The sequence below is a fragment of the Pezoporus flaviventris genome, unplaced genomic scaffold (genome assembly GCF_033815535.1).
Source record: "Pezoporus flaviventris isolate CSIRO_AGI_PZ_B2104156 unplaced genomic scaffold, CSIRO_AGI_Pfla_v1 ptg000005l, whole genome shotgun sequence".
Taxonomy (NCBI): Eukaryota; Metazoa; Chordata; class Aves; order Psittaciformes; family Psittacidae; genus Pezoporus; species Pezoporus flaviventris.
In genome coordinates, this window is record NW_026892553.1 from 5,538,275 (window position 1) to 5,553,277 (window position 15,003).

At 46.4% G+C, this 15,003-nt stretch overlaps 1 protein-coding gene across 3 annotated transcripts in view; it reads left to right on the forward strand.

Annotated features, from left to right (window-relative positions):
• NEXMIF (neurite extension and migration factor) overlaps positions 1–13,184 on the forward strand; it is a 163,118-nt gene extending 149,934 nt beyond the window's left edge. For all 3 annotated transcript variants that reach the window (XM_061445774.1, XM_061445773.1, XM_061445775.1), the window contains 2 exons: positions 3,091–3,215; positions 8,370–13,184. In XM_061445774.1, the coding sequence (XP_061301758.1) occupies positions 3,140–3,215; positions 8,370–12,682 (4,389 nt within the window). In that variant the 5' untranslated portion in view covers positions 3,091–3,139 and the 3' untranslated portion in view covers positions 12,683–13,184. The remainder of the gene's footprint in view (positions 1–3,090; positions 3,216–8,369) is intronic.
• Positions 13,185–15,003: the final 1,819 nt, after the last annotated feature.

The window sequence follows — 15,003 nt, forward strand, 5'->3', positions numbered from 1 at the left end:
GTAAGGACAGGCAGAAGCCTCTCTCATGTGTGTTTGCAAACTGGGGTCAAACCACTGACTCCACAAACCAAAGGAGCCAGAAGCAGGCAGGCAGAGAGACACATAAGACCCTGCTCCTTCCTCCTCCGGTGGAAATTCCAGCAATCATAGGGTGATGCCTTCTTTAAAATGCTTGGGATCATTCTTGGGGAGCTTGCTAGTGGTTTATGTCCATGTTATTTTCTCTCTGGAGATGTTTTGTGTGCTGGGAGTGACAGATTTACATTATTGGAGAATTACTGTTTCTGGTTTGTCCTATGTTTTATTCATTGCAAACCATTACTTTGATATGGCTGTGATTACGTTACTGGTTGAAAACAGGCCACCTGTGGCATTTTACACCAAATGGCTATAAACCAGTACACCCAGGCAACAAACAGGTCAGCAAAGTCACGCAGATATGGTGCTTGTGCTTCTGGGCTTAAATCTGTGGGTCTCAGCTTATCATGCTGATAAAACAAAGACTTGATTTGTGAGAAGCAGCTTTCTACAGCAACACTGGGTCAGCTCTTACCCCTCAACCTAGTTCCTGTGGGTTAAACATTGAACAGTGAGGAAAAGTTCAGTAGTATCCTGACTGGGTTTATGTACTTGGTTAACTTGAAACTTTGCCGTGATTCCCCTGTAAATGTGAATATTACTGATTATTTAAATGATGGTCATACTCCAAGTCATCTCTAGGGCCGAGGCTGTGTTTCTTGTGAGAAAACTTGGCCTGTCCTTCGAAGGACAGCAGGTTCAAACCAAACAAAAGCAGGTTTCACACAACACAGAAGCTGCCACATGCATTATTACCACAAGGTGCTGTGGAGGCCAGCAGTGTCAACAGGGTTGAAAATAATTGGGGAAATTAATAGAATAAATTGTGGATGGAGTCTCTGAATGCTGAAGCTCTTCAGCTGCAGAGTCTCAAGCAGGGCACCATGGCAGGGCCTCTACCCTTTTACTTTGTGTCTGTGGGTGACTGTGCCTCTATCAGAGCATCACCTCTGTGCTTCAGAAAGGTGGTGGAGATCAGAGTACACAAAAAGGTTGATAGTGACCTGTATGTTGAAGGTGATAGTCCCGTCACCCGAACAGGGTGCAATGAAGTGACCAACATGCTCAGATCTGTAAATGTGCATAGCCAGATGTGCCATCCTCCAACCCTACCTGCCCGTGGGTAATTGAAGTGGAAGGTCTTTGCACGTGTCTCTCCCACCTGGCAAACCACGAGGGTGTGCAAACACATCTACCAGGGCACAATCTATTGAAGCTCCTTACTCAGCTCTGCCTTTCCTTCTCCTGGAGCATCAAACAGCCCCCTCCCCAGAGGTCATGCTGGACCACATGTAGGGCCATTGGTAGTTCTCTGATTTCCCGCAAAGCCTGTGCTTCTCCTGAGGCTTAAGATATTCTATTAATATTTTCATTAATACACATTTTAAAACCTTCATTTATTAATATTTATATATTAATTAAGATATGTTTAATAGGCAGAAGATGTTATCAAGGAGGCATGAAGTTGTAGGCTCACTGGAAAACGCAGAGCAGCTTTTGCACTTAGAAGTTAATCTTCTTCAGGTTGCATGGAGATGAACTCCCAGCGATGCCTGGTCTGTGCTTTGGCATTTGAAGTCGCTCCTGTTACCCATCAGTGATGCTTCATCCGGAACTTCTCTTGGTGGCTGTGGGAGCGCGGGGTGGTGGGGAGGGTGGGGGTTCTGGCAGGAGAGAGGGGTCTTACTGCGGTGAATCAACTGGCATGCCGAGAGCTTTGAAATGCGGATTTGCATCAAATAAAGCTCTCAGGGTTAGTTAAATATTCCTCTAAATATGCAGAGGAATTGAGTTACTGATGCTTGTTATTCTTATCTTACTCTTGGTGTCACAACATCTTTAAGTTCAGTGAAGGTTTCACTTACTAAGACGGTTGTAAAGATTTCACGTTAATTAAGAGGACTCCACTGCAAATCTGAATATGAATGAAGTTTGGCTGCTGCACCCAGGGCAGTGAATGCTGTGGGAAGATCAGACAGTGACAAATGTTGATTAACAATAAAAACACACACACAAAAATAACCCTAAAACAATGCTTCAATCTAGAACCTCTTCTGTGAGAGAGAAAAAGTTAAGTTCCAGTTGCCAGAAGGAAAAAAAAGTAGTTTCTGACTTGAATTTACAGTCAAAGAGGTGAAATTCATCAGGAGCACTGATGAGGGTTATCCTGTGCCACCCGTACGTGGACTCAGCCATAGCACGGTCTCCCTGTCCTTAGGCAGGTGATCCATTTAATGTGGGGGGAATCTTCAGTGGAGGAAGAGAGAAAATCTGGGCTTGATTCTGATCTTGGCTTTGTTGCTTTGGAGAAGGATCATAAAGTCCAGGCAGCCTCCACTGGTGGTGACAGAACCGAGATGAAACTTCACCTAATGGGGATGGTGCGGGCAGTGGTAGGTGTCAGGGGAATGGGGCTTCCAAGGAAGGAGCTCTCGTGCTGCCATGTTTAGAGTGAAGAATGAGACCAGAAATGCTTTTTTTTCCCCAAAAAAAGCTGCTTTTATGAGGGTGTTTTCATACCTGTCAGTGCTGGGAAGAGTGGACCAGTAACAGGTAGCTAGGGCAAGCAGTTGGCACTTGGGATATTTGCATTTCTCTTGCAACTTGATGCAGTTGTTGTTGCCTGAACTATGGTGAGTCCTCTCCTCTTTATGTCTCTGCTCACCTATCTGGAGATAACAACACTTACCTTTGCCTTTGCAAAGCAGTTTGGAGCGATGCAAAGGTACTGCAGAGGTGCAGAGCACCGCTCCACCTTCTAAAGAAGGACTTTGGGGAAGGAAATGGTGATGTATAACATTTTAACCTCACCCAAAATACATTGGACTTGGCTTGTGGAGTGGAAAAGCGAAAATACAACAGCCTAAATAAATAGTATTTGTCCTCTTAAGCAGGGCAAGGGCAGCATGGGAGGCTGTGGGAGGTTTTATTGTTGCTATTTTTTATTCACACTTCCTTGAGCCCAATTCTGGGAATTGTCCTGACTGCTGTTATGTTTGTGGCAATGCGCAGGTTGGCCAGATGCAGCGGGGCATGGAGTGAACAGAAAGAGGTTAAATTGATGGATGACCAACAAGAGCAGGATTGTGCCTCAGAAGACCAAGAAACGATCCTGATTAATGGGGTGAAAGAAAACGGTAAGGAACTTAATTACAGTACATGAGGGAGCAGTGACAACTTGCAGCCAACTTATTTCCCTAATTCTTTCCATGTATTTAATTTTAGCAGTGGGCAGGTATCTCTGCAGCGTGGAGCAGTTCAGTAGATGGGTATTTTCTGCACAGATGTCACTGCAGCTATGAATCTCCACCTTTTTACGTCTTAACAAGTACTGCTTTTGCCCATACATATGCATGGTGGGAAATATTCATGTGCACACGCAGTTTGAATTACAGATTTTAGTTTGGTTTCTTAGGGGAAAGAAGTCATACAAGACTATGCAGCCCTCTGCCTGCTGGGATTTCTTGCCTCTCTTCACAGTTACTTCTGAACCCACTAGCTTATCTCGGCAAAATTTGGCTGAAGGATACTTAGTCCCTACAACCTGGTTTAAAATTAGATTGGGTAGAAGAAACAGACCCAGATTAAGCACCCATGGAAAGGAAAGGCTGCACCTGTGACTCTTCCAGCAGCCAGCCCAAAATACCTAATGTTGCTGTATCTATTTAATTGATTCCATATTTGCTTTCGAAAGCAATAACTAATTTGGAGTAACAGTGCTCTGCTGCCTGAAAACCTGATTGGAATAAATATGCCTCTGAGCAGTTTCTCAAGTCATTTGGACTGTAGTCACCAGCCACAGTAAATTCAGGGGCAGTCCAGCACTGAGGCAGAGCGTGACATTCCCATTCTTCACCATGTTTTTATTTTTATTTTCATGGCTTTTTACATTTTCTATTGCCCTGTAAATCTTGAGAGAGAGAGAAGTTTATTTATATATAAAGGTTTGACCTTACTAGCTATCAAGAACTGTTCTCTGACACAGAATCATAGAATAGTTTGGGTTGGAAAGGACCTGAAGATCATCCAGTTCCAACCCCCCTGCCACAGGCAGGGACACCTCACACTAAACCAGGTCACTCAAGGCTCTGTCCAGCCTGGCCTTAAACACCACCAGAGATGGAGCATTCACAACTTCCCTGGGAACCCATTCCAGTGCCTCACCCCCCTCACAGTAACGAATTTCTTCCTTATATCCAATCTAAACTTCCCCTGTTTAAGTTTTAACCCATTACCCCCTGTCCTGTCACTACAGTCCCTAATGAAGAGTCCCTCCCCAGCATCCCTATAGGCCCCTTTCAGGTACTGGAAGGCTGCTCTGAGGTCTCCACGCAGCCTTCTCTTCTCCAGGCTGAACAGCCCCAACTTTCTCAGCCTGTCTTCATACAGGAGGTGCTCCAGCCCCTGATCATCCTCGTGGCCTCCTCTGGACTTGTTCCAACACTTCCATGTCCTTTTTATGTTGAGGACACCAGAACGGAACATCTTGTATGTTCAAATCCTTCTGTCACTTCAAAACAAGGTGCTTAGAGGCAAATGCTGCTGTTATTCATTACCAAAAACCCTGAGCAACTCCAGACTTGAGGACGCCCATGAGGACACTGCAGCATATGCTGGTGCCAGGTGAAATGTGCACTTGTACTTGCCCCTGCGATGTGATACTGGAGGTAACTGCCATTGTCAGCCCATCTCCTTCATGACTGCACATGGTAAAGCCACAGCTGATGACAGCGGCTGGAGCTGCAAGTAGATTTTCTAGCTGTGGTCCCTTTGTCTAATCTAATAGGCAGTAAATTCAGTGTTCACCTCTTCAGTAAAGATGGGTGATTTCTAGAAACTGATACTGTAGCCATGAAATTCAATTAGAGAGGGCTTTAAAAGTGCTTTAATTAAATATAGTTTCAAGACTGGTTTGGGTTGGAAGGGACCTTAAAGCTCCTCCAGCTCCAACCCCTGCCATGGGCAGGGACACCTTCCACTAGAGCAGCTTGCTCCAAGCCCCTGTGTCCAACCTGGCCTTGAACACTGCCAGGGATGGGGCAGCCACAGCTTCTCTGGGCACCCTGTGCCAGCGCCTCAGCACCCTCACAGGGCAGAACTTCTGCCTAAGAGCTCATCTCCATCTCCCCTCTGGCAGGTTAAACTTCCAGTTTAAGCATGGTTGTGTAGGAGCTGCCCCTGGATCCAAAGCAGTGAGCCACCAAGTAGCACTGATGCCACCACCTCCCTGTTGATGGCCCTGGGGATGGGGCTGATGCTTTTTGCCTCCTCTCACCCTAACCATGAATCTGGTCTGTCTTCAGAGCTGGCTGGCAGCAGACAGCTCAGTAGTTTTCCACTCAGGCTGCCCATGTGCTGTTGAGTTAAACTGAGAAAGGTGGGTTTGTTTCTCCAGCATTTTAACTGTAGCCCTTTGGAGTATTGTTTACTTCGTAGCATCCCCTGAACATGCACCTGATCTTAGCATGATACAAGCCCTAGAAAACCAAGTTTTGGCATTTGTATTCCACAGGAATTAAGTTCACTTACACAAGTATAAACCTAACGAAACACCCAGAGACAGTTTATTTTATATAATAGCATCTCTGCCCATTGAATGCAGCATTTGAGGTTGAATTTCAGCTTTCTGCCTCCCCCTTCTTTGAGTCTTGCGGCATTCACAGACATTCTTCTTTTATCCTCAAATTTTCCATGCTTCCTGTCAGCTCCAAGCTGATTCTTATTTTATTTTACTTCTGAAGTGGAACTGCACTGGTTAATTTGTTTTGGTGCTTAAGGAAAAAGACACCACCTCTGCATTTCTGATCGAAAAACTGGTGGGAGGGACTCAAAAATCAGCTCGTTTTATTTATGTCATTTTTTAACCCTTTTTTTTAAGGGAAACATCACAAACAAGTCAGTCTGGTCTTTTCCAAGTCACTCATGTTGAAGACATGAACTGCACTGCACTGCACTTCTGCTTTGATTTGTATAGTGGTCAGAAAGTTATTTGAAGTCCACAGAGTGCTGCATGGCTCCGACTGCAGCTTGCTTCTACTGGCTTACGACTTAACCAAATGGCTCTGTCCCTAAGGCTCCTGTAGCACAAAACTGCTGGAAGGTTTTGGGATGAGATTAGGGGGATTTTGACCTCCTCTAAGTTTTATGTTTGGCACAGGCAGGCAGCCCTCCATCACATCCTGCTCCTTTTCATGTTGCCCACTTGGAGGCTGGAACCCTGACCAGCACAGTGGGTATTTCGTAGTGCTGGTGTTTCCCTTCCTTTTCTAGCTGTGGTCCCTTTGTCTAATCTAATAGGCAGTAAAGTCAGTGTTTACCTCTTCAGTAAAGATGGGTGATTTCTAGAAACTGATACTGTAGCCAAGAAATTCAGTTAGAGAGGGCTTTAAAAGTGCTTTAATTAAATGTAGTTTCAAGACTGGTTTGGGTTGGAAGGGACCTTAAAGCTCATCCAGTTCCAAACCCCTGCCATGGGGAGGGACACCTTCTACTAGAGCAGGTTGCTCCAAGCCCCTGTGTCCAACCTGGCCTTGAACACTGCCAGGGATGCAGTAAGAGGCTTGCTTTTCTATCAGTTTTGAATAAAAGCAGCCATGTATGTGCCAAATCCCTTTGGATACCCCACTCCTTATGGCAGCCTGGTGCTCCAACTGCCTTTTAAAGGGCTTGTCACTCCTTGAGAAGCCTGTGTTGTTTCTGCTTTTGCCCCCCCCCCCCCCCCCCCCCCCCTTAAAGTGGAGCCACCATAAAGCAACTATATGAGCCACTACAGAAGCATCGGGCTCAGCTCCAAGTCAGCAGAGCTTTATGGCTGGTATGAATGCACACATTGGGGTGTATGTATATCTATATATATTTTTTTAATATATATATTTAATACAGTGATATCAGAGCATGTTTTTGGATGAAAAGACACCATATTTAAATTTCAAGGGTCGTCTCATCCATTGAAGCAGAAGTCAGATAAAAGTATATCCATGACTTTATTCTGCCATAAAAGTGTGCGACGAGGTAAAAATACAAAATCCTTAGGTTGAAAAAACCCATCCTTACATTGTTAAAAAGGCATTTTTAGAGAGTAGGGAAGGATGGCAAAAACCACAATAACTCTAACAACCATTGCTTTAAACTCTGTGGGATTTTCTACTTCCCCTTGGTGTGGACAGTGACAAAAAGACTTTTAAAGCTCCTTAAAAATAGCCATAATTTTTTGCCTCTCAAGCAGGAACGCAGCTCAGGTACATTTCAGCTGCAGACACCACAGGGGGGATGCTTTGTTTCTTTAAGAATCTTATTTTTCCCTTAATTTTTTTCCATGTTAATGGGAACGTTTTTATTAGGCTTGTTTTGTTTTTTAATAACCTTGTCAGATTGGAAAGGCAGTATCCAGGTAACGGTATGTATATGAGGAGGAAAGAACGGATGGGTTTGGTTTGTTAAACATACTCTTGTACCTCTTCCAGCTGGCTGCAGGGGGGGAGTGTTTACCTCTCCCTTCCTTGCACATCACCATGTTAATTACATCCGGAAGGGATCTCGTGGGGCATGTGCACTTCCCAAAGGAGCGGCTGGGAAAGGTCATAGCATGGGAAATGTCATAGCATCCTAGAATGGGTTGGGAGGGACATTAAAGCTCATCCAGTTCCAAGATCCTGCTATGGGCAGGGACACCTTCTACTAGAGCAGGTTGCTTCAAGCCCCATGCAACTCTGCCTTGAACACTGCCAGTGATGGAGCAGCCACAGCTTCTCTGGGCAACCTGTGCCAGTAAAGACTACTAAATAACACCCTCATAGTAAAGAATTTCTTCCTTATATCTAACCTAAATCTCCCCTGTTTCAGTTTAAACCCATCATTTTTTGTCCTGTCACTACAGACCCGATGAAGAGTCCCTCTCCAGCATCCTTGTAGGCCCCCTTCAGATACTGGAAGCTGCTCAGAGGTCTGAATGCAGCCTTCTCTTCTCCAGGCTGAACAGCCCCAGTTTTCTCAGCCTGTCTTCATACAGGAGGTGCTCCGGTACCCTGATCATCCTCATCTGGGCTTGCTCCAACAGCTCCATGTCCTTCTTACGTTGGAGACACCAGAACTGCACACAGTGCTCCAAGTGGGGTATCTAAGCAGAACAGAGTAGAGGCGCAGGATCACCTCCTTTGACCTGATCATGCTCCCTTTGATCACCACCAGACCCTAGGGAGAAAGGGAGCGGGGCACTGAGCCCAAGCAGAGCTGCGAGGTTGTTAAATCCTCTTTTTCTTTGTTTCTTCCCTCCCTTGTCCTTACCCTTCCAGAGTCGCACGCCCTGGACGGCGATGAGAGGCCTTGCACCGCCACCGACGCCGCGGTCACGTTCTCAGCCTTGACGACAGCTCAGAAGGAAAACCACGCGTGCCACCGGGCGCTGCCTCCCCTGACGTCCAAGAAGCCCTGCTTGCTGAGCCCCCCGTCGCCGCTGCGGCTCACGGATGTCCCTGAGCACGCCTCGGATGACTCCTCTGCCCACGCCATCTCCCTCACGTCCTGCGTGACGAAGGGCATGAGCTCCTGGTCACTGCCGGGTGACTGCGAGAAGGCTCCTTTCACCATGATGGAGCCTGGAGGCATGTCAGCGTTGACGGGTGACTGCTTGATGCAGCCGAGCCGGACCTGTCTGGGCTGCTTTATTGAATCAAAGGACGGCATTGATGCAGAGCCGGGAATAAGCTTGAAAGTGGGGGATATAAATAGGGATTATGACACCTGTTCAGTCTCTGATATAGGGATTCACTGCATGAGCACAGGAGAAACCATGAGATATGGGGATCAACTGCTTTCAGACCAGCTTTTAAGCTTCCCTATGCATAAATCGAGGGCAGCGGACAAAAGAGATGCAGAAAAATCTGACAGTGATTCAGAGGACCCCACTCAGAAAAATTATTACGAGGGATTACTATTAGACAAATGCAATGGTGAGGAACCTTTACTAACAAATCCCAACCAGGAATGGGGCTATTTTGAATCTTTCATTAGTGAAAGTAAAATTGAGCTGCTTGACCTCTGCTCCAAAAATGAGCTTTCTGTAAATCTGTTTTCTGAGGAAGACGTGGATAATTACATGTTCGATGACGACGATTCTACCTTGGGAAGCGATGTCTGCTCCCTAAAGATTAGATATGAATCTTTCCAGGACAACGTGCGGGAGAAGACCACCACCCTACAGGAGGACGCCCAGTTCAACTTCTTCCCCAGCGTGTTTGGGAACTGCACCAAAAGGGACAGCAGGAGCACCCTGAAAAGGGGGCCCAGCGGTGCCACCGACCCTTCGCAATTCAAGTCTGAAGAAGGCATCATCTGGGGGGAGGAGGAGGAGGATGGTGAGGAAGAGGATGGCGAGGAGGAGGAGAAAGCTGCCTTAAATAAATCTTGCAACAGCACGGAGATGGTGCAGTACGTGGGCTCCAAGAGGAGCCACTTCTTGGACTCGGTGAATTCCACGGAAGACTCCGGGGAGTTCAGTGACGACAGTACTTGCACAGAGTCCTCCTACGACGTGCTGCGGGATATCAAGGACTGCAGCCGGTACCTGTCCCGGGACCACTCTGGCTCCTTCATTCAGCAGAACTATGGGTTGCGGGCTAAGAGGAAAGTGCGATACAGCGATGACTACCTGTACGATGTGGACTCCATCGAGAATGAGAAGATCCTGGATAAGAAGGAGTGGCTCCCTGATGGGCCCAAGGAAGAGGATGATGATGAGTGGTGCCCCAAGAAACGGCGAAAAGTCTCTCGCAAGGAGCCCCCCGTTATCATCAAGTACATCATCATTAACAGGTTTAAAGGGGAGAAGCATATGCTGGTGAAGCTCAGCAAAGTGGATGCCAATGAGACAACTGTTACCCTAAACGAGGAGCTGCTCAGCAAATACAAGAAGCTGGCCCCACTGAAGGGCTTCTGGCAAGAGAGGCAGCAGAGCCGGCTGGATTTGCTCAGATCGTCTCTCTACCACAAGCAGAATTTCTATCTTAACGGCTCAGATGCTTCATTCCTCCCTCACCCACGGAAGCGAAAATGCAAGCTAGCAAACAGGCACCGGATTCAAAGAATTAAAGCCATCGAGCAGTCAGTGAACAAGCTGGGCTCTTGCTCCTCTGATCACAAGCAGCCTTGCAGCAGTAAAGAGGACGCAGGCCTGAAAGGGCTGCCAACGTTGGCCATCGCTACCCCCAGCTGTGCCAATGGATTGCACGTACATGACATCCCGGGCATCACTGCCGTGAAATGCAAATCCCAGGAACGGGAGCACAAGGGGACGGAGAGGAAAGTGCTCCGCAGAATCAAATTCAAAAGTGAAGCCAGGTTGAAGTGCAAGAAGATCAAAGCTGCTACCAGCACGGCGGAGGGTTCCCCGGCGCTGGAAAACCAGGACTCTGCAGCGCGTCTGAAGGACGAAAACATACCCTGTGCTTCAGACAGCTCACATCTCCCGGAGTGCCACGAGGATAAGGTTGCTAAAAATTCTCCTTTCCTACCATCCACCTCCTCTTCAGACAAGCCTCTGCCATCTGCTAATATCACCACCAATGTACCCCTGATCCCCGGAGGGTATCTGCAGACGTTGTTAGATGCTTCTGATTTGTCAAGCAACACCGGTATCTCATACTTCACCCAGCATCCCTCCGAGCAGCAGCAGCAGCAGCACTCGCTCCCCAGCATCGTCCCAGCAGAAAAGCCCTTCCCGGCTCTGCAGCCAGCGCAGAGCTGTGTGCTCTCCCCGCCCTCCGAGTCGGAGCTGCAGCAGTCTCCTGGCCACTTGGAGATGGAGCAGAGCAGCTTCAGTAGCATGTGGCCGGCCAGCAAAGCTGCTGGCAGCAACCACCAGGACTTCCCCGGAGACATGCAGGAGGCGGCCGGGCTGCCGAGCGAGTTTGGCAGCGGCGGCAGTGCCACGGGTGCCGACGGCCTCCCTGCCTCTGGATACACTCAAGTCACTCTGAACAACGGCAAATTGCTTTACCAAAAAAATTACATGCCGGATAACCAACAAGTGCAGTCTGATGATTCCTATCAGTCATGTCATTTTAATAATGGAGAGGGGCGCTTTCATTTCCAGCGAGGTACACTAAGTACAGATGATGGCAGGCTCATTAGTTTTGATTCAGTGGGTTCATTGTCAGTTAGTTCAAGCAATTACAGTTCTTTAAGTTTAAAGTCTTGCGAGAAGGATGGCGAGGATGATATTAATGATGATTTCTTGGCCCACTGCAGTCCCAAGCTAGTGATCCAGCAAAGCATAGATGAAATCAGCCCATTGAAGGAGTCCACGGACCTTTTAGACATCTCCAACTTCACGCCTGATAGATTCCGCCAGTCGTCGCTTTCGGAGATGTCCCCTCCGGACACCCCCAACCTGTCCCCGCAGATAGCTGGCTCCGACACCAAGCCTCTGGGCACCCTGAAGGGCTTTCAAGAGAACCCCCAGGCTGCCCTCAACAGCTCCGAGAAGGTCAAGTGGAACTGTGGGGTCCTGCAGAGCGAGGATCAGGCAGATAATGGGTTTGCTTTAAATAATCACCAGTTCCAGTTCCATATGTTCAACGATGAAGATTCTGTCAGCCTTCTCGAAAAGAGTCCATGCTTGTCAACATTTAATGAGCCATCTGGTCAAATTAGCACCAATAGCAAAGTGTCAAAATCGAAGAGGAAAAGTTCATCCAGCAAGAATGTGGGTACAAACCAAAGCTCTTCCCCGAAAGCCACCCGGAAAAAATCGCCCAAAACCAACAAAGGAACTGATAAACCGCCAGGGAAAAACTCCAGGCAAGCTCCCAAATCCACCAGAAAAGGGAAGAATGCGGTGGGAGTCAATGCTGAGAAGGCTCCGGCTGTTGGCAGCAGGGTGGTCAACCAGCTGAGCAACATGGCCACTGCCACCAAGGGCCTTGCCGAGAGCTCTCAGCACTGCAGCCCAGCCGGGGTGAAACTGGGCAAGCACAATGGGCTGTCTGGAGAGTGGGCGCTGGGAAAAGAGGGGAGCACAGGCTGGTCAGAAGCCAGCTTGGGCAATGCCACCAGCCTCCTGGACGACGATCAGAGGGAGTTTGAAGAACCTTCCAACATCCTGTCCAACATCGCGTCGGGAATGGCAGATGTCCAGCGGTTTATGATGGCCTCCATTGAGCCCTTGTGGGGGCCTGTTAGCCACAACAGTGTTCCAGACATATTCCGGTCACCGGAATCCAACAGCCTGAAACTGAAAACTCTTAAGATTTTGGCAGGGACATCCCAAGAGTCAAAGAAGAAGGCGAATGGTGGCTCACCACCCGCAGCCAAGAACCACAAGTCAACCAACAAGGGCTCAAGCAAAAACGGCAAAGCAGCAACCTGCGATCCCGGTCGTCCCAACTGCTCAACCGGGTTCACCACGGACATTCCCACTCCCTTTTTTGATAAAAACTATAGTAACCTGAGCACTTTAGGCAATAACGGACCTACCCATAAAAAACTCTACCGTCACAAATCCAGTTCGAAATCGCTGCGGGATGAGAACTGTAAAATCAAGCGAATGGACCGCGAACAGCCCCACAAGGACCCACCCGTGACAGCTGCTTTTGAGAAACTGAGGTAATGCTGCACCAAACTGGCTGGAATGCCCCTTAACCTCCTTCCCACCTGCTAGGCTGCTCCTCAGTTTTTCCTTCCTTGAAAGCAAAAGTTGCATGAAAAAAAAAACAAACACAAAAAAAGACATTCCCCTTTTTTATCGTTTTGGTTTTGGGGTTGGTTTTGGGGTTTCTTTTGGTTGGGTTGGTTTGGTTTTTCCTTTTGAAATGCATGAAATACTTCTTACTTGCAAGCTACCTAAAGAATGACCAATTTTCTGGCTTGGCTGGGGGTGAAAACAAAACTAACAAGGCTACTCTTTCCTGCTGTTTGGCTTCTTCGGTTTTTAATTCCTTATTTATTGGGGGAAAAACGAAACAAACCACAATTTCACGCTGTTTTTAATGATTTTGGAAAGACTTTTTTTTTCTTTTTTTTTTTTTTTGAACATTTTGTAAGAAAAAGATTAAAAACAAATCACAAAAAAATTTAAAAAAAAAAAGAGGTTATGCATCCAAAAGCCAAGATCTCAAAACTTAAAAGGCTCTTTTCCTTTGCAAATGAGAACTCGCTCCTAATTGAGCTTCACGTGGCAATTTTTGAGTGCTTTCTGGCCCCCTCTGCTGTTTTATCTCCTAACCTGCATCATCTAAAGCTGCATCTTCTCCACCCGCCCGCCTTTAGCGCGTTCCCTCCGTCGTGGTGGTGACTCCAGACGAGCTAACTTGAGATGGCATCAAATGTTTGATTTTTTTCCTGCAGGGAATCAGACTCCATTCTTCTTAAAGCAGAAACAACACTTTTGGGTTTTCCTGTATTTGAAGAAGAGACTCCCTTTTCTAGAAAGACGGTCGATGTTTGTTTCCTTTTGGTTTCTTTTTGGGTTGGGTTTACTTTTTGTTTTCCCATCGGTTCCTTTCTGAAATCTGCCTTGTGGTACGTTGAAATGTAAGTGCTGAAATGAAGAGTTTGAAATTGTGGGAATTTTATTCTTTGAAAGCGAAACCTAATCTGGTATTCTCTGTGAAAGACTGTTTTAAAAGTCATACTGTTGTACAGTAGTTTATGCACTATTACCCACAACAACAAAACAATTGTGCCAAACTATGAACAAGTGACTGTATTGTATATATTTTTACTTCTCTATCAACATTGGGTTGTGAGTGTTTTCTGCAGCTATGCCTTTTGGTTTTACTAGAAACATTCCAGTTGTTAAGTACTAACCACCCCCCTTTGAAAGCACCTGTAACTCACGAGGAAAACGATGTTGTTCACTTCTACAACTTACCAAAAGTTTTATGGACATGACTAAAAGTGTGCCAAATTTACTTACCTCATTTCATGGATTCACCCTGTGGTTTAAAGCTCATAAAGGGAAAAAACAAAAAAAAAAAACAAAAAAAAGAAAAAGGAAAAAAAAAACAAAAAAAAAAGGAAAAGAACGGGGGGGGAGGGGGAAGGAAAAAGGAACTTTGAAACCGATGCTGGGAAATGGTAACGTCCTCTCTTTGAAACCGTGAGCAGAACAACTTCATGGTGAAGTGTTGAGTTTCAGTATAGGAGAGAGCTGAAATGGTGGAGGAGTTCAGAAACCCACTGACACGGTAAGTTTGCCAGGAACTCAAGTGTCTGCATCTAGAGACTACAGAACAGCTAGCTGCTTTTCAAGTGTCTGTTTTCTTAAAGCAAAACCTGTAGCTGAAGATCATTTGAAATGCAAAGTTACATTGCTAATTCTTTGTATCTCAGTTTTATATATTTTATAAGAACCTGGGATGAATTCTAAAAGAGTTATAAAAACAGAACTAATACGTTTCGTACCTTTACTGCTATTTACTTTTCCTTTGAGTAGTTTCTTGAACATTTTCGATGCAGAGCCTGTCCAAAGCGCTCTCCTTGTCATAGCTTTGGTGTTTCCTACATGTCTAACCTTGCGATGCCAATATAGTTTGAACTGTCAACAGCTAAGTCATTAGTTTTAAACACAACTCGGACCCTTTTCTTTGATTCAGTTCATAGGATCATAAAAACAAACGGAGCTATTTGTGAAGTCACCGATCAGGGCCGGATCATACATGACTGGACTTTATCAAGACAGCATTAAGGATTGAATGCTAAATGTATTCTCAAAAGGCCTTATTTGTAACCCTACTCACCACACCCTCACCCTCCACCACAATAACAAACCCAACAAGTATCTCTTTTCCTTGTGCAACTGAGAGCCTGTGCATTTTGCTGCTGATTTCTTATGAAACCTTGATATGCAAGAGCCCTGCTAACTGGGAGCTGTTGGGAGCAGAAGGACATGAGGCTTGGACATGTTTATGCAATAGGAAATTATGAGAA